Source organism: Schistocerca nitens, chromosome 1 (assembly GCF_023898315.1).
Source record: "Schistocerca nitens isolate TAMUIC-IGC-003100 chromosome 1, iqSchNite1.1, whole genome shotgun sequence".
Classification (NCBI taxonomy): Eukaryota; Metazoa; Arthropoda; class Insecta; order Orthoptera; family Acrididae; genus Schistocerca; species Schistocerca nitens.
The window spans coordinates 744,303,072-744,323,103 of NC_064614.1; the positions used below are offsets into that span (position 1 = coordinate 744,303,072).

Consider the following 20,032-nt stretch of genomic DNA (forward strand, 5'->3'; position numbering starts at 1 on the left):
GTAGACAAAGTGAAGGGCTCCCACTAACTCAGAACTTCCCACAAAGGTATTTTCCCTGCTATATAAATGTCAGCCTAATAGTAGAAAATGGTAGATGTTCACACTTTGGTTGCTGGAGGCTGACTGACTGCAAAAAGGACTCTCACAATTACTCATGTAGCCACAATAACTAAACTTTGTTATTACATTTCAGTTTACAATGAAAACAACGTCAAAGATAGTTGCAGTGATATTGTACAAAAGCCAGCAACAATTTTACTGTCTATATGATAAATTATTGCAAAAATAATAAAGTCAGCTGAGCTGTTTAGTTAATGCACTGTGTACTTTTGCTGGGCTCTACCTGTCTTCGTGTAAATTTTTAGGTACATAATTTTCTTAAATTTTCAGTAAAATATTTTTATGTTGAGCAAAAACATTTCTCATTTCAAAAAATAAAGGGAACTATATTGTTCAGGAATTTCTAAAGGCCAAATATCTTGTGGGAAGTAAAAATTATAATTACAAATATCTTTTTAAATAGTAAGTTATTGTAAAAAATGAACAAGAAGTGGTGACTGAAGAGCTTCTATCTAAGGTGTGGTGTTTAACAAACCATCAACTATTTGCTCACTGGAAATCCTAGCTGCATGTGTTCCTTAGGAGTCTAATATGTTTAATAATCCTTGAAATAAATTGTCTTTATGTAACTGACTATTCCTTTGCAGTTAAATATTATGACTGTACTTAGTGAACTACAATGTTACATGAATAAGACATGGACCATGAAAAGGCAGAAAAAATATATTTTTAAGGAGTAGAATTGTAGCAAGTGTTTCAAACTCCCCTCCCCCCTTCTTGCTGTTTCACATAGTCATCTCTAACCTTATCCTGGCAGTTCCTAGTTGAATATCCACTAGGGCAACACCTGAAACATCTAACGATTGTTTTCCCTAGCAAGAGACTCTGTCATACCCACACATTAATGCCGAGCCTGTCCCTTCTTGCCACTTTCTATCAGATTCCTGTATGGCCTCAGCTTGTGAAATCAACTGATCTAGATTTTCAAAATTCCCTGGGCGAGCATTAATGTTTGTAACCTATGTCTAGTACATTTTTTCCAGTATGTTGTTGACAATGTCTTCCTTTGTAAATGAAGGGACAAGTATTGAACTCCTAAAAAGTTACTGACCTGTAACTTGTATCCTCTCCGTCAGTAGCTTTTAATGTTGATCAACTTGAAAGTTCTCGTAAGTGTGGCATGGTGTCTATTCAATAAGTGCACTGCACTAAGATTTAAAATGACAACTTAAGTGTCATTCTTGTCAGATTTTGAGTATTAATGACACTGGCCAGTTCAGTTATTACAAATACTGAGTAGCGCAAGTTTGCAGCCCAGTATCTACAATAACAGTGATGAAGTTTTCAATTGTGGCACAGACTTAATTCACTTTTGTGTTAGTCACAGTTCACAGTTAATTCAGTCCTTGTCCAATTCATCAAATACAATTACCTAGTTAAGTGAATCCATCACACAAAATATTGAAAATTACCGTAACTGGATAGATAAAAAATCTACTCAACAAGACAAGTATTTCCTTTTCATCACATCCTGTACATCTACCATGACCCTGGGGTCTGGGGAACTTTTCAGAACTCTCCCATTTCCTAAACTGTTCCAGTCCCTTCACCAGTATCCTTCTTCCTTCCTTTTCAATCCTGCCAGAGGCACTGACTCTGAAAGCTTACACATCTCCTTAATCTTTGTGTTTTCTCATGCTGCTTATTGGTGAGTAGATATTATCATCTATCCATTTATATTATATTTTCAAAGGGTGATTGTTCGTTGATACACAAAATATTGAGTCCAAGAAGGAGCTAGTTTAAGTGATGATAACACTATGCACTTCTGACAATCACATCACAGTTCAGAAACAATGTTCATTAATTTAAGTTCCAAAGGCCTGCTTGAAAGTAATTAATTATTGAAGTTCATAGGTTTTGCAGTAAACATATTGCTCATTCCTGCAACCAAAAAACTCATAATGGAAATTTAAATCAAAATTGGAGCGCACACCCAGCAGACTGTACCGGAACTGATGTGGCATGGCTTCCAACGATGCTACTTTTGGAAGTGTATAGTAATCAAAACTGACTTTATATATGTATTGTCATTATTTATCTTGTCATAAATTAGAATTACAGTTTTATATTTCTGAGTATTTGAATAATGGATGCATATTCACTTAAACAGGAACTTTGCGATGCAGTAATAATTTCTAATAAATTACACTTGTTTGTGTAAATATGCAGAACTGTTTCAGGAAAAGTGTTTCACCTAAAGATCGTAATTACTTCAAAATTAAATACGTGTATGTGTTGCTAACATATTTTTGTTCCTGGTTGCATAAATATTTTATTTGTCGCTGCAGCATTTTCATGTACTTTATCAGGAAACCAATAAAAGTGTGTGTTTATATACGAGGTGTGACAATAAAGTAATGACTGATGTGAAAAAAAATGTTGCTTACCGTTTGTCAAGTTTAGTGCTGTCTCCTTCAAAGTACTTCCCTTCTGATTGCACACACTTTTTCCAGCACTTCTGCCATTGATGGTAACATTTCTGGAACTCATCTTCTGTAATGTCCTCAAAGACCCTCGTCACAGCTTTTTGGACATCTCGTGTTGTTTGACCGCTGTTTTGACTCTTGGAAATACGAAAAAGTTGCACGGAGCAATATCTGGTGAATAAGGTGGCTGTGGTAGTAGTGAAATTTGTTTTGAGGTTAAAAATTTCTGTACTTGCAGAGCAGTATGGGATGGCACATTATCGTGATGCAGAATCCAATTACCATCAATGTTGGCACGTACACAAAGAACACTTTTACAAAGTCTTTCTAAAATTTCTTTGTAGTGATATTGGTTAACTGTTTGTCCAGGAGGCACCCACTCTGTATGAACAATTCCCTTCTAATCAAAGAAGCACACAAGCATCCATTTCACTTTTGACTTTGACATGTGAGCTTTTCTGGTCTGAATTATTCCCGTTGAGCACCATTGCGAACTTTGGTGTTTTGTCTCTGGATCGTACTGAGAAAACCAACTTTCATCACCAGTGATAACATGGCTCAACAATTCTGGATTGATTTCCGTTTGCTTTAACAGATTGGCTGCTACATTTTTCCTTGTTTCTTGCTGTTGTGGTGTGAGCTTTTTTGGGACCATTTTTGCACAAATCTTTGTCATACCAAGATCTTCAGTTATTATTAGATGAACTGTTTCTCGATTGATGTTCAGTTCTTCTGCAATCATTTTCATGGATAATCTTTGATCAGATTGTATGAGTTCACGCACCCTGGCCAAGTTGACATCCGTCCGGGAGGATGATGGTCATCCACTGCAGTCTTCATCTTCGACATTCGTTCTGCCTTCACTAAACATTTTATGCCAACGAAAAACTTGAGCTCTTGACATAACCTCCTCTCCAAAAGCCTTCTGAAGCTTACCGTAAGTTGTCATTATGTTTTCACCCAATTTACGCAAAAAGAAATGGCAATATTATGCGGTTCCATTTCTGTGATGAGACACACAAACACATGTTAATTTACAATAGCAGAACTCAAGACTGAGCAGTTGCATCGATGTGCTGCTTGGACTAGAAGCAGCTTATAGACCAAGGTCAAAGATATTGTGCCTACATAAGTCTGCAGGGTTGCCACATCTTGCAAAGAAAATATGTCTCATCACTTTGTCACACCTCGTATGAACAATGACAACAAAACTTGAAGTGACTGAATTTTGTAATTAGCACAGTTCTCAGACAAACCAACTAGCTCATTGCACTCCTAGTAACATTGCATTAGCCCTGGGTTAATGTTTGAGTTTTTAGGTATGGTACTGTGCACATGTTATACAATGACAATATCAAAGATATCACAAATTATTATTATTATTATTATTATTATTGAGGGAGAACAACATAATGGATGGAAAGAATCTACTTGTTTTGTCGCACACTGTTTTAATCCTATATCTTAGTCTTCCAATTGTTCTGTCACATTGCACACTGAAGTAAAGTTTTTCTACTTATTCATTTCAAGCTCTGTTAGACAGATACTCATTACAAATTGGCTCACAAAATTGAGCAAAGGACAATCTTTCCTTCATAACTTCCAGTAGCGTCTGCTCTAAGTGGCCTAAAACCATAGAGACCAACAATTGATAATAATGGAAATTTCTTAATCCAAACACACTCTTATCTTGCAGTTCTAGGAGGAAGTCTAGTGAACGTTAAATGTATTCACTACTCCTAACTGGCAAGACACCTTCATGTAGCATGCCTACTGAACGGTTAGGCAGTTTAGCATACCCATGAGGGATCCAGAAACTGCTATTCCATTGTGTCCTTAATCACTCACAGGAGACTTATCACTGTCTATAAATCATGCTGTTATCGTATTCAATAGTATTTGGGTATACTCCTGAAAGGTCTTCACCTGGTCCTGTAACAACCTCTTCTCTTGGTCCTGTAACAAAGAATAGTTTTCTGAAATTTCTTTATCTCCTTGACACTGTGCAAATCACAAAGTCTATTCACACAATGTAAGGCTAGTGCCTGAACCCTACTGATCTGAGAACATGATGGTTCACTGACTTCTAAAAGCAATTACAAAAGACAGTTCTCTCAAGGCTAACTATACATGGAAGACAGCTGGTATACCAGCTCGGATGCAGGCAGCGCTTCCTGTGGTATCAACTTTATGAATTTCCATCTCGTACCATGATTCATATTTTGTTAAATCCATCAGCCCAATCACCAACTTCCAGCCATACTGAAATAGAAACCGCAACAGAATAGTATTTTCCAAGAAAAAATTATAGCACCCTAAAATTTTCATTTAAAGATGTGCTATGTAATAGAACTCGCATAGTTCACCACACACAAACCACGCTTAGTTACCAAAATGTGGTGCACCAGGGAGATGCTAGGGCTGAATTGAGGTGTGAATGAGCATTACTCCTAAAAATTTTATTCCACATAAAAATTTCATATATCAAAAAAGGAGGACCCATAATTTCATGTGTGAGTGTTAAAGAATCATATTCCAAACATATCTAAACACTGATTCAAGGTGCAAGTCCATAACAATAAAGTAAAACACACTTCAGCTGACCAGTGATCAACAAAAAAGAACAACTCTATATTTACATTAATTTGATATATCACTGAAAACACAAAATGCACTTAACAATGATTAAAACTAATTAAAATTGTACAAAGATGTGATAGATAAATTTGTTACTCATTTAACACATCAATTAAAATAACATTGAATACACATGTTAAGACCTTGCCACAGTTACAAATTGAAATGATTAAAATAACCAAATCTGGTAGTTACATATGAAATCTTTTGAATAACCAACATTTACCCAGCTGTTCTTTAAATTTACTAACCATATACAGCATCCAGATGATATAGTAATCCAAAGGCCCAACAGATTAGTCTCCTACAGTCAGTCATCACCATGTTCTGTCTGCCACAGACATAAGATGTCTTGTACCAGTACAATAAGTTTCCATTCCATATGTTTTTACACTTATTCAAAATAAGTACATACTTTCTCTGTTGCAAGCTGTGACGCCATCAAGAGTTTCTCTCTCTCTCTCTCTCTCTCTCTCTCTCTCTCTCTCTCTCTCTCTCACACACACACACACACACACACACACACACACACACACACACACACACACACACACACACACACTTTCACTTCATTTGACCACTTGTACCTTGCAGCTGGAACAAACAAAAAGAAAGTGTGGAATAGGAAACAGTTAACTTGAGCAAGCATCACATAAGTGTCAATAAAGGGACAGTTGTGATAGCAGTATGTGTGATTCAACCATTGTGTTCCTGCATAAGCTGTGCCAAACACTGGGACATATTTCTTGGGTAGTGGTTCCAGCAGAAGAGAGACTGTGTCTGTGTACTTTCTAATGGACTGAAGCTGAAGGGGTCTCATTGGCATTAAAAAAAAAAAACAGGAAATCATGGAAGAAGTGACATTTTGCCTTCAGACTACTATCTCAATAACTCTATTGTATAGTGTGTTAGATAACATTATGTTCACTACTGAATCCTTTTCACACTTCCAGTAAAATGCGGTTCTTCTTTCAGGTTATCCGTTCGGAAAGACCAGATGGTGTATTGTTGACATTTGGTGGGCAGACTGCTCTAAATTGTGGTGTTGAACTGCAGAGAGGTGGAGTATTTGACAAATATAATGTTAGAGTTCTTGGCACACCAATCCAGTCCATAATTGATACAGAGGACCGAAAGATATTTGCAGAAAAAATTAATCAAATTGGAGAAAAAGTAGCACCAAGTGCTGCTGTTTATTCTGTGCAAGAAGTATGTGATAAATTCTTTCTAGTTTCATATTAATGGCAAATTACTTCTCCTGATATAGTAACTATATTGTAAACTCCTTACAGGCACTAGAAGCTGCTGAGAGACTAGAATATCCTGTTATGGCCAGAGCAGCATTTTCACTTGGCGGACTTGGATCAGGCTTTGCAAATAACAAAGAGGAGCTACGCTGTCTTGCACAGCAAGCTCTTGCTCATTCTAGTCAACTGATCATAGATAAGTCATTGAAAGGTTGGAAGGAAGTAGAATATGAAGTAGTGAGGGACGCTTATGATAACTGCATAACGGTAAGCTATACATCTCTTAAATTGCTTAAGTTTGTGTTCAAGGTTTGACAAAAATTGATTGTAAATGTGAAAGAGCAAATGAAAAACAAGAATCAATTGTGAATGTGAGAGATGAAGTACAGAGGTTTGTTCTTATCTTGTTTGAGTAACACACCTACATTCATACTTACTGCATTGGAGAGTTAGTTAAACATTGCAATTCATAGTAAATATCTAATAACGTATGTCAGCGCTGCTCAACTCAGTGTTCGCTGGTCTGAATGGTGTTGGAGGAGGAAATGTTCATCTCCAGTATTTGACTGGTAATGGCAGGGCAGTTTGCATAAAATTCCTGGTCACCAGGATTCTTGCCAATATCCTGAATTAAATTCCAAACCTGAGACTATTGACACAGATTTGTCTGTCTGGATAGGGATGTCAAGCTTGATGGTACTCTTGGTGGTATTAGGGAGGAGTAGGCTATGTTCTCACACTGTGGCAAATCAGCTCCACTAGAATTTCACCTAGAACAGTAAGGTGGAATTCCCACATCTGCCCCACCCCCATTTCTTGTGTAAAGCATTGACTGAACTTATCCTTTAATGTCTCCATTTCTACCTCATTTATTGTCCTTAAGAACATAAATCAGTGGAAAGATGGTGACATTTTGTACACTCAAAAGTAATTTTTTAAATATTCCGGATTATTAGGTATCTGAATACAGTTAAAATGGAAAGTTGCAAACCTTGATATGTATGTGGTATAAATTAAACACCTGACAGCTCCTGTATTTCAGAGATGTAATGGCACGTTGAAGCTTTCCTTTCTGTTGCACCAACAAGTTATATTAGCTTTTTGGCAAGAAACTGAGAATACTTAACATTGTACTCAGAATTTTTTGGAGTAATATTTTAATCGGACAGTATTCATATAGTATGGGACTACCTGCTTTGATGAATAGGCTCCAACAAGGAAATGTCACAGAATAGCTTAATATATGAGTAGATACCGTTATGTCAGGGAAGTGACAAAATCTTCCTTAAGAGACTGAGAGGGCAGATTTTGGAACCCACACTGCAAATGAAACTGTACATTTATTCATGACAAGCATAATATAGGTCACTATCAGCATTCTGTTCGCCATTGTCTTTAAAAATATTATGATTTAACCACAGCTAAATGAAATACCACTTCAATTTTTAAAAAAAATATTGTTGCTTTGCAGAGGAATCCTAAGTCAATGTTACGAACAAGCTTACGTACATTGACATGATATCTCGTTGTGGGGTTGGACTTATTGAAATTAAGAGTTTTAATTTCTCTACTGTACATTTTCTATTGCTGTAATACACATTTTTTGGTGTTTGGGTTGCACAGTTTTTAATGTTCAATGAAGTGTAGTAAATGTTGAAGTTACACATAAAACCCTTATTTTTAGGATTTAAATTTTGCAATTCCTTCCAGGTCTGCAACATGGAAAATGTCGACCCTCTTGGTATTCACACAGGAGAATCCATTGTTGTAGCCCCTAGCCAGACTTTAACAAACAGAGAGTACAACATTCTTCGAACAACAGCCATTAATGTAATAAGACACTTCGGAGTTGTTGGAGAATGCAATATTCAATACGCTTTTAACCCATACTCAGAGGAGTACTACATTATTGAGGTAATAATTTAACATAAGCATAGCTTTTAGATATTATGTTTTTATGATGTATTGATTTTCCCCTACGAGTTGTACCTTGTCAGATTCGTGTTCTGTAATATAATGTGAAAAATGATTCAGTAGTCAAACAGATATCATTTTAGTCTGTGTTTGAAGTGAATTTTATTATCCAAAATATTCTTTGCATCAGTCCATATTTAATCATTACCTATAATTATTCTTTTTGTTTTAATACTTAGTACTCTAAAAGTATCAATATTTCTCTCTCTCTCTCTCTCTCTCTCTCTCTCTCTCTCTCTCTCTCCCTCCCTCCCATACAGGCCGCGGTGGTCTCGCGGTTCTAGGCGCGCAGTCCGGAACCGTGCGACTGCTGCGGTCGCAGGTTCGAATCCTGCCTCGGGCTTGGATGTGTGTGCTGTCCTTAGGTTAGTTAGGTTTAAGTAGTTCTAAGTTCTAGGGGACTGATGACCCCAGCAGTTGAGTCCCATAGTGCTCAGAGCCATTTGAACCACTCTCTCTCTCTCTCTCTCTCTCTCTCTCTCTCTCTCTCTCTCTCTCCAGAATAAAATGTTTTGATTTCACAAATTGCTTTCTCAGTGACCATCTCACTCTAATAAATAAACTAGATTTAATTTTGTAAGGAAAATTGTGATTCTCTTGCAGGTAAATGCTAGACTATCTCGTAGTTCTGCTTTAGCAAGTAAGGCTACTGGGTATCCTCTGGCATATGTTGCAGCAAAACTAGCCCTAGGTATTCCGCTGCCAAACATCAAGAACTCCGTTACTGGTACAACTACTGCTTGCTTCGAACCTAGTCTGGATTATTGTGTTGTGAAGATTCCTCGGTGGGACCTAAGCAAATTTACAAGAGTTAGCACTAAAGTAAGACATGCCTCTTGCTATCAATATATATAAAGCAGTTACACAGCTGTTTTTAGAGCGATGAAGTTTGTACTCAGTTGTAATTTGAAGTGTTGTTGTTATTATTATTGTTGTTGTTGTTGTTTAGATTGGGAGTTCAATGAAGAGTGTTGGTGAAGTTATGGCTGTTGGTCGTAAGTTTGAAGAAGCTTTCCAGAAAGCACTAAGAATGATGGATGAAAGTGTTATAGGATTTGATCCTTACGTTAAAGCTATATCAGATGAAGAACTGGAAAAACCTACAGACAAACGAATGTTTGTGTTAGCAGCAGCACTTAAAGCAGGATATACAATAGATAGACTGTATGATCTCACTAAAATAGATCGTTGGTTTCTACAGAAAATGAAAAATATAATAGATTTTCAAATACTGCTTGAGTCTGTTGGACAGGCACATGTATATGATGTGTTGCTGAAAGCTAAGCAACTTGGATTTTCTGACAAGCAGATAGCTACTTTTGTAAAAAGTACAGAGCTATCAATAAGGAAGAAAAGAGAAGAAGTAGGTCAGTAAATACTCTAATTTAAGTATTTAATTGAAATTGTGATATCTAGTCATCAAATTTTTTTGAATCTTGCCTTTTGATGTAACATCTCTATAATCATCTTTATTTGGGTATCCAAAATATAAGCACCCTATAATCAATTAATTATCTTCATTTTCTGCTTTTCTTTATTAATAGCAGATAGAAAAATGTTTCCTATTTTAGTATTCTGTTATTTCAAATTGGATGTGAATGTGTGTGTTATCTTGATTTCAGGAATAACGCCGTATGTTAAACAGATAGATACAGTAGCTGCAGAGTGGCCAGCATCTACAAATTATTTGTATCTTACTTATAATGGGTCTGCTCATGATCTAATCTTTCCAGGTGGACATACTATGGTAATAGGTGAGTTACTTGATTACTGTAGTAGTGTTTGTGACTGCCTGTCACATACTGAAATGCTAAACGTATTAGTGTGTCCTTTTTATGTGCAAAGTAAGTTCTTGTTAAGAAGTGAGTGGTAACTAGATTCAGTATAAATTTTAATAATTAATGATCATTTGACCTTAGGTTGCGACCATGAAAGATTATGTAATAGCAGTTGTGGCCAAAACTTGGTTGCTAAACATAAAACTTTAAAATAAGTTAAGTCCATTTACTTATGTCATTTGTAATTTGTATAAGGATTTGCTGTTAGGTTTTGTCTGTGATACCCTGCCACGTTATTGTAAGGTCTGTAGGCCATATGACGACTTTCACCAAATCTGTAACTTGTCAGATATAATAACTGCAAGAGGAGTATAATTGAGTCAATAGAACCAACTGAAAATGATATTAAAAGAAATGGTGGAGTTCCATTGAAGGTATATTTAATGAAGATGATGATTGGGCTTGCTGCTGTAACAATTACTTCCTCTGTCTACAGTTGTCAAAGTATTTGTTTTCTCGTAACCCTCCTGACCTCAGTCTGCATTTGTCCCTGTCCTCACCCATCCAGCCCCTTCCCTGTTCCCATTCCAGCACTACACAGCTGTCATTCCAACATCACACCCAGTCCTTTTACTTCTCTCCTTTTCCACTTCTCCCCTCCTTCTCCTCCCCATCTCTCCCCTGCCCTCCATCTAACCTGCAGCACTTCACCGTCTGCCACCCACACCATACTATCCCTCCCCCTCCCTGCCCCAGCCTCCTCCTAAACCCCACTCAGTTAGCACTCCCATCATGCACTGGTGCTGCTGCTTGCAGTGTGGTTTCAGTTGCCTGCAACTACAGTTAGGTGTGTGCGTGCACATCTGTTGTCTATTATTGACAAAGGCCGTAATGGCCGAAAACTTTATTTATGACAGTCTTTTTGTTGTGCCTATCTGTGGCTCAGTATCTCTGCTATATGGTGAGTAGCAACTTCCCTTTTCATAATATTGTTGTGTTCTATAAAGATCTTCTTGACTGTAGCTGTGAGGCCGCAACTGGTCAGTAAAGATCAGGCAGCTGGGCTGACAAAAAAAAGGTATAGTTCTTAACCGCTATAGCTGTGGGTCACCTGTTATTAGGTGCTGTCACGGAAGCGTTACGTAGCTGTTTAACCTTAAAACAACACAAAAATAGCATTTTTGTTGTTGTGGTCTTCAGTCCTGAGACTGGTTTGATGCAGCTCTCCATCCTGTGCAAGATTCTTCATCTCCCAGCACCTACTGCAACCTACATCCTTCTGAATCTGCTTAGTGTATTCATCTCTTGGTCTCCCTGTACGATTTTTACCCTCCACCCTGCCCTCCAGTACTAAATTGGTGATCCCTTGATGCCTCGGAACATGTCCTACCAACCGATCCCTTCTTCTAGTCAAATTGTGCCACAAACTCCTCTTCTCCCCAACTCTCTTCAATACCTCCTCATTAGTTATGTGGTCTAACCATCTAATCTTCAGCATTCTTCTGTAGCACCTCATTTCGAAAACTTCTATTGTCTTCTTGTCTAAGCTATTTATCGTCCATGTTTCACTTCCATACATGGCTACACTCCATACAAATACTTTCAGAAACGACTTCCTGACACTTAAATCTATACTCGATGTTAACAAATTTTTCTTCTTCAGAAACGCTTTCTTCGCCATTGCCAGTCTACATTTTATATCCCCTCTACTTCGACCATCATCAGTTATTTTGCTCCCCAAATAGCAGAACTCCTTTACTACTTTAAGTGTCTCATTTCCTAATCCAATTCCCTCAGCATCACCCTACTTAATTATACTACATTCCATTATCCTCGTTTTGCTTTTGTTGATGTTCATCTTATATCCTTCTTTCAAGACACTGTCCATTCCATTCAACTGTTCTTCCAAGTCCTTTGCTGTCTCTGACAGAATTACAATCTCATTGGCGAACCTCAGTTTTTATTTCTTCTCCATGGATTTTAATGCCTACTCCGAACTTTTCTTTTGTTTCCTTTACTGCTTGCTCAATATACAGATTGAATAGCATTGGGGAGAGGCTACAACCCTGTCTCACTCCCTTCCCAACCATTGCTTCCCTTTCATGTCCCTCGACTCTTATAACTGCCATCTGCTGTCTGTACAAATTGTAAATAGCCTTTCGCTCCCTGTATTTTACCCCTGCCGCCTTCAGAATTTGAAAGAGAGTATTCCAGTCAACATTGTCAAAAGCTTTCTCTATGATGATAAATGCTAGAAATGTAGGTTTGCCTTTCCTTAATCTTTCTTCTAAGATAAGTTGTAAGGTCAGTATTGCCTCACATGTTTTAATATTTCTATGGAATCCAAACTGATCTTCCCCAAGGTCGGCTTCTACTAGATTTTCCATTCGTCTGTAAAGAATTAGTCTGTAAAGAATTCGTGTTAGTATTTTGCAGCTGTGGCTTATTAAACTGATTGTTCGGTAATTTTCACATCTGTCAACACCTGCTTTCTTTGGGATTGGAATTATTATATTCTTCTTGAAGTGAGAGGGAATTTCGCCTGTCTCATACATCTTGCTCACCAGATGGTAGAGTTTCGTCAGGACTGGCTCTCCCAAGGCCGTCAGTAGTTCTAATGGAATGTTGTCTACTCCCTGGGCCTTGTTTCAACTTAGGTCTTTCAGTGCTCTGTCAAACTCTTCACGCAGTATCATATCTCCCATTTCATCTTCATGTACATCCTCTTCCATTTCCATAATATTGTCCTCAAGAACATCACCCTTGTATAGACCCTCTATATACTCCTTCCACCTTTCTGCTTTCCCTTCTTTGCTTAGAACTGGGTTTCCATCTGAGCCCTTGATATTTATGCAAGTGGTTCTCTTTTCTCCAAAGGTCTCTTTAATTTTCCTGTAGGCTGTACCTATCTTAGCCCTCGTGAGATAAGTATCTACATCCTTACATTTATCCTCTAGCCATCCCTGCTTAGCCATTTTGTACTTCCTGTCAGTCTCATTTTTGAGATGTTTGTATTCCTTTTTGCCTGCTTAATTTTCTGCATTTTTGTATTTTCTCCTTTCATCAATTAAATTCAGTATCTCTTCTGTTACCCAAGGATTTCTACTAGCCCTTGTCTTTTTACCTACTTGAGCCTCTGCTGCCTTCACTATTTCATCACTCAAAGCTACCCATTCTTCTTGTACTGTATTTCTTTCCCCCATTCATGTCAATTGTTCCCTTATGCTCTCCCTGAAACTCTGTACAACCTCTGGTTTAGTCAGTTTATCCAGGTCCCAACTCCTCAAATTCCCACCTTTTTGCAGTTTCTTCAGTTTTAATCTACAGTTCATAACCAATAGATTGTGTTCAGAGTCCACATCTGCCCCTGGAAATGTCTTACAATTTAAAACCTGGTTCATAAATCTGTCTTACCATTATATAATCTATCTGAAACCTTCTAGTATCTCCAGGGTTCTTCCATGTATACAACCTTCTTTCATGATTCTTGAACCAAGTGTTATCTATGATTAAGTTATGCTCTGTGCAAAATTCTACCAGGCGGCTTCCTTTTTCATTTCTTAGTGCTAATCCATATTATCCTACTACGTTTCCTTCTTTTCCTTTTTCTACTGTTGAATTCCAGTCACCCTTGACTCCCTTCACTACCTGAATAATTTCTTTTATCTCATCATACATTTCATCAATTTCATCGTCATCTGCAGAGCTAGACGGCATATAAACTTGTACTACTGTAGTAGGCGTGGGCTGTGTGTCTATCTTGGCCACAATAATGCGTTCACTATGCTGTTTGTAGTAGCTTACATAATTATATTAATAGAATTTTGCACTTTCTCATCTTACATCTATATCAAAAATTCTTAAGTTCGCAGTTTAGCTCCACTCATGTTCAGTCAAGAGAGACTAAGAGATCTCTTTAATCTCATAATGGCTACTTTATAGCTCTGCATCTAGGACCTTGACTGCTTTGCTGCTAGTAGACAAGATGTTCCTCGACACAAGATTCATTCAGAAAATGTTCAGTGTTAACTATTTGGTTTCTCTTTGTGTGTTGCTGGCCAACCTGGCAGTGAGTATTTCAATCTACTCAGGCTGAACAGGTTCAGACATCAGCGTTTGTTGTGCTCCTCCTTTATCAGCTAGGTTTCCTTTGTACCCTTTTTCCCATTCTAATGGTTCGCATTTCTTAACGCCAAATAAATAATACTGCACAGAATCTCCACTTTCCTCTGCATGTTTTTGACTTGTAATCCATATTAAGAAATTTGATTTCTCTGAAGTTACTGGTCTCTGTGTGTTGCTTGTACTGTTAGCACTGTTCGCAAGATATTCATTCAATTTTAGCCACATACTAATCAGGCAGTCATTCCAATCTGGCACTGGACAGTATTCAGTGGGGGAGAGAGGTGGTTGCAGGAAGGAGGGGGGGGGGGGGGGCATGGCAAGTGATCCAGTTGAAACACACCCTGCACATGCAGTCACCTGATGGGACCTTGCTGCTGCAAGGAGAACAGCTCCTATTCAGTTCCCACCTCTGCCAAACCACACCTCCATCAAGACATGTCTCCACACCACCTGATTCTTCTTGCTACTAAACTGTGGGCTACTTCTGACATATTGTGATGTTTCTATTGGCAGAGACAATTTTCTTACCAATGTCTCTGGCTCTACAGAATAGAACTACCCACTTTCAGGTGATCTGAAAACCTTAGAATCCCGCATTCTTTGAACATCAACAAACAAATAAAACTGAAATACTGTACATAGAAAAGAGACATTATTTAAGAACTTAAATGTAAATCCATACTCTAAAGCTCATTGCTAGAATGAGATAGAGTGGGTTATCAAGTAATATTTATATTCCCAGTATTTTGTATTCCCTTCTGAGCACTGATGTCTGGGTTTTTACCAGGTATGACTGATCACTAGTCATCTTCTTGACTTTGTAAGTAGCACAAAAAAAGATAAAATGTTGAGTGTTTCTTCTATGCTAGGTCTGACTGTGGCTGGTTTCAGACTATCACCAAATCACCAGCCTTGACTGTGACCTTTTTAGCTATTGTGCCATGCCATTCCTTTTGCAGTACTTCTTTCCTTTGTATGCACTGAAGCAGTTTCCAACTTACTTATTTCTTAAATCCACTTGTGGTGGAGGGGGTAACCTTGCCTCATTTCTAATGGGTCCTACTACAGATTCACTTTGCATTAGCTCAGTAGGCGATTGAGTGGTCTCGTGAACTGAACCAATTATGGGCATACTTCACATATTTGGTGTGTTTTCCACAACAGTGCTGATAGGACAGTTTTCTGACTTTCCAGAAACAATTCCTAATGAGATATTCAGTGCCATGGTAAAAGCTTATCTGATGGCAAATAACCCCATGCTGCTGCATCCCACTGTTCCAATTTTGAGAGGTATCTGTGAATCATTGTCTGATAAAACTCCCTTCATGGATTGTGGGACCCAGCCAGCAGGAGTAGCTTGACTGTTTCTCCCAGTTTCCCTCACTGATGCTTGCAGCAGATTCTGTACAGTAAGTGGAGTGCAGTCATCTGAATTTGGCAGTGGTGCATGTTGCCAGTGGTAGGACTTTGGCTTCTCTCGTTTGCTTTCTCAAATTGCTTAGGCATCACAATATACTCATTTTGATATGCTGGTGGTAATTGCCACCAATGTTTCTGGTTATTTGATCTAATGTGTCTTGCCTTGTTTTGTCTGTGGAATGACTGGAACTGATTATGTGGGTGGTGTTGTCCTTTATTAGTGCCAATGCACCACATTTGCTCATTCTGAAAATCTTCTAATGGGCAATATTTCAAGAGACTGTTAGATGCTGGTTATTGGTACAGTCAACAGCTGTCTTCTCACCTGTTCAAAAGTTCACTGATAAATGAGTGAAATCATCTCTTCCTGTTTTCTGGGTTGATCATAAGAGCATGTCTCATCATCTACTGATGTGCCTGGTGCCAGCAACTCTTTGCTGAGCTGCATTAAATTACATAGTTCCTGCCTCTGCAACCATAGATTCACTTCATACATCAAATGCTGTCGAAGTAAATTCATTGTGTGCCACAAACTGTTCAGTCAAACAATACACTGAAATATTGAATAAAATCACCAGGGTGGATTGTTGATTCTATTCCACTAAATTTTTTCCAACGAGGGGTGGGAATGTTTATAGATGCATGTCAGGGCACTTGGCCGTCTACTAAGCTAAAGAGTGGTGTTTCTTACCAACTAGAAGGCTGGTGGCTCAAGCTTGATGAAATAATTGTTGCTCCTTAAGAGTAGGTACGAGCCCTCACTTGGACTCGGCACTCTTCTTCTGGGACTACTGGGGAAAGATAAATCTAATGTGTAAGTTTACTTCCAATATTGACCATGAAATTAACAGATAGGTGACATGTGTAGTGGTGACAACCATCCATGATGTGGGACAGCCATATGCTTCTATCATTTCCCCCATCCCTGGAGGTCCGCCCCCCCCCCCCCCCCCCCCCTACAGTGGAAACAGCTGTGTCAGCTACTAACATAGTTGTGACCACACCAGGTGCTAAGACCTGCCGATCCACAGTTGCATTCCTCAACTCGGAATTTATTTTATCTGTTAGCCTTTTAGGTAGCCCTCTATATTTGTTCTCAATCTCTTCATTAACACTGTTTTTTCGCTCTTTTAAAATGCACTTCAATTTCCCAATTCAGGTTTCAATCACACAATTGTTGAGATGTCAAAAAATGATTAGTCCAACTTCACGCATATCATTCTGCCACTCCAAGGCAGAATTCCTTGCATCTACTTTCTCTGCAGTTGACATTATTTGCTCATCTACTCCTGTGAAAATATAGTCAACTGTACTTATCCTCGTGTTGATGTAAACTAAATCCCCCTTGTTATCTAGAATCATGGTGTCTATCAGCTCTCTTTGTGTTTTTAAATCCTGGACCTGTTCGTCTGTCTGGCAAGCGAACTCAATACACTGTGCCTGAAGGGGCTCCAGAGAAAGGAATCCTTACTTCTTGCAAACCCTGCTCTGCAGGTTTAATTTCATGTTTTGCATGACTTATTTTGCATTATGTGAGCATAAAGTGACCATTGGCTGAGCAAACATCGCCTGCATAGTGTTAGCTGCAACAGCTGGTTGCAAAATGTTACTCGCCTTTAGTGCTGGTTTCATCTACTGGTGGCATCAACAGGAGAGTGTCTCCACTGCATTGAGGTTGTCGGAATTCTGACAGTGACTGAGGTGCATGTCACATTGTCAGCTGGTGTGGTGGACATCAGGCTGGCAGGATGCACATCACCATCAGCTGGTGCATGAGGGGCAGCAGGCTGTAGTGCCATACTGATTATTGGAATGGTGGGGGAGGATGGGTGGGGGGTGCTGTTGGGGTGACATCAGTGATGTCAATTGTGCTGGTAGAGATGGAGATGGAAGCAGAGAGAAAAGCGTGTCAGATGCTTTCCATGGCTGTCATAGCCATGCTAGCCATCTTTCTTCTAAGTCTCTCATCTGGCCATTACTTTGTGAAAAGGACCAAAATAAAAATTTCTTTTTCTCTAGCAAACAAATTTGTGAGGGGAAGCAGTCGCCACCCATGGGCAAGTTGAGGTGTTTGGGGAAAAAGCTTTTATTACTACCACCTCTCAGGACTAGGGCTGATCTAGTGAAACATGGAATGAACTGTCGTTAATCTGGCAGCAGACAGCTTTCCTCGCCATAGCAGCTGTGTCGTGTCTTGTCAGGAGATGGCAAAGTCTGTAACTCATAAAAGGGTCCAACACCAATCTTGCAACTTTTGTGGCAAATAATAAATGAAGTGGAGGTATGATTGATCCAATAAGATGAAATGAAAATAATAATAAAGGAAATGATGGAATACCATTGGTAATATGTTAATGAAGGTGATAATCAGACCTGCTGCTCTAGCCATTACTTCCTCTCTCTAAATTCAGATAAGTATTCGCTTACCTGGAAAAATCTTCTTGTCTCATTGCCTGCAGCACCATGAGAGATTAGAACTTACAGCAGATGTTACACCTGACAAGTTTATGAAGAATTAGAGAGACACGGGGAAGGTTACAAACAAGTAACAGGTAAGCAAAAATTCAATTAATTGTGGTACTGTCTCAATAAGACGAAGAGTGAGGTGGCCCTAACAGCGTGGGAAAACCAGAAATCCACAATGATGGATTTTACTAGCAGCGTTGGCAGCATGTTCTCCATGGGAAAATAATTTATATAAAGGATGACACAAGTGATAAATGAAGTAGTTCATTCCAACACCTCAAGAGTTCTAACTGGACAGAAGGTTGGTAAAGCCACTCTGAGAAAAATGTGGGAGACACTGGTTAGGGATGAGAATAATTGAGACTTGTTGCAAGGACAGTGTTTGCATTAAACTTATAAAAATGCCTCATAGTGTTCTTTGTAGTAGTTTCATAGAGCAAACTGTAAGCACACTTTCTCATGTCACCCACAGTGACAGAGTACATTGTCTCACAAAATGACTGAATTGCTACCACAGTTAAACTTGGAATGTCTGACTAAGGAGATAGAGGTCAGAACGTGCTACGAACTAAGATAGCAATCTTCACAATCAGTCGACAGCAGATTGAGAAGCTGAGACTCTGTGTAAGAGTGGACTGAAGAGTCGCTACCCATTTTATTACCTAAGAGGAGTGCCTGCACTTCCAGTACATACACTATATGATCAAAAGTATCCACACACTTGGCTGAAAATGAATTAAAAGGTCATGGCGCCCTCCATCGGCAATGCTGGAATTCAGTATGGTGTTGGCCCACCTTAGCTTTGACGACACCTTCACTCTTGCAGGCATACATTCAATTAGGTGCTGGAAGATTTCTTTGGGAATGGCAGGCCATTCTTCATGGAGTGCTGCAGTGAGGAGAGGAATCGATGTCAGTTCATGAGGCCTGGCACAAAGTCAACATTCCAAAACATCCCAGAGATGTTCTATAGGATTCAGGTCAGGACTCTGTGTATGCCAGTCCATTACAGGAATCTTATTGTCATGTAACCTCTCTGCCACAGGGTGTGAACAGGTGCTCGATCATGTTGAAAGATGCAATTGCCATCCCCGAATTGCTCTTCAACAGTGGGAAGCAAGAAGGTGCTTAAAACATCAATGTAGGCCTGTGCTGTGTTAGTGCCACACAAAACAACAAGGGGTGCAAGCCCCCTCCAACAACATGACCACACCACACGCTGACAGATGACGTTCACCAGGCATTCGCCATACCCACCACCTGCCATCCGATCACCACATTATGTACCATGATTTGTCACTCCACACAATGTTCTTGCAATGTTTAATCATCCAATGTTTACGCTCCTTACACCAAGCGAGGCTTCGTTTGGCATTTACCGGCATGATGTGTGGTTTCTGAGCAGCTGCTCGACTATGAAATCAAAGTTTTCTCACCTCCTGTCTGTCATACTGCTTGCAGTGGATCCTGATGCAGTTTGGAATTCCTATGTGATGGTCTGGATAGATGTCTGCCTATTACACTTTACGACCCTCTTCAACTGTTGGCGGTCTCTGTCAGTCAACGGATGGGGTCAGCCTGTACGCGTTTGTACTGTACGTGTCCCTTCACGTTTCTACTTCGCTATCACATTGGAAAAGTGCACCTAGGGATGTTTAAGAGTGTGGAAATCTCACATACAGATGTATGGCACAAGTTGCACCCAATCACCTGACCTTGTTCGAAGTACGAGTTCCCTGAGCATCCTCTTCTGCTCTCACAATGTCTAATAACTACTGAGGTCACTGATATGGAGTACCTAATATGAAAAATATATGTTTTTTTGGGGGGGAGGGGG

The 20,032-nt window shown here is 39.1% G+C and overlaps 1 protein-coding gene across 1 annotated transcript in view; it reads left to right on the forward strand.

Moving 5' to 3' along the window:
• Nucleotides 1-20,032, forward strand: part of LOC126260409 (CAD protein) — a 543,685-nt gene that overhangs the window by 141,955 nt on the left and 381,698 nt on the right. Inside the window, exons 7-12 of the mRNA XM_049957741.1 lie at nt 6,162-6,395; nt 6,479-6,700; nt 8,144-8,347; nt 9,011-9,229; nt 9,357-9,774; nt 10,030-10,161. Coding sequence (XP_049813698.1) covers nt 6,162-6,395; nt 6,479-6,700; nt 8,144-8,347; nt 9,011-9,229; nt 9,357-9,774; nt 10,030-10,161 — 1,429 coding nt within the window. The remainder of the gene's footprint in view (nt 1-6,161; nt 6,396-6,478; nt 6,701-8,143; nt 8,348-9,010; nt 9,230-9,356; nt 9,775-10,029; nt 10,162-20,032) is intronic.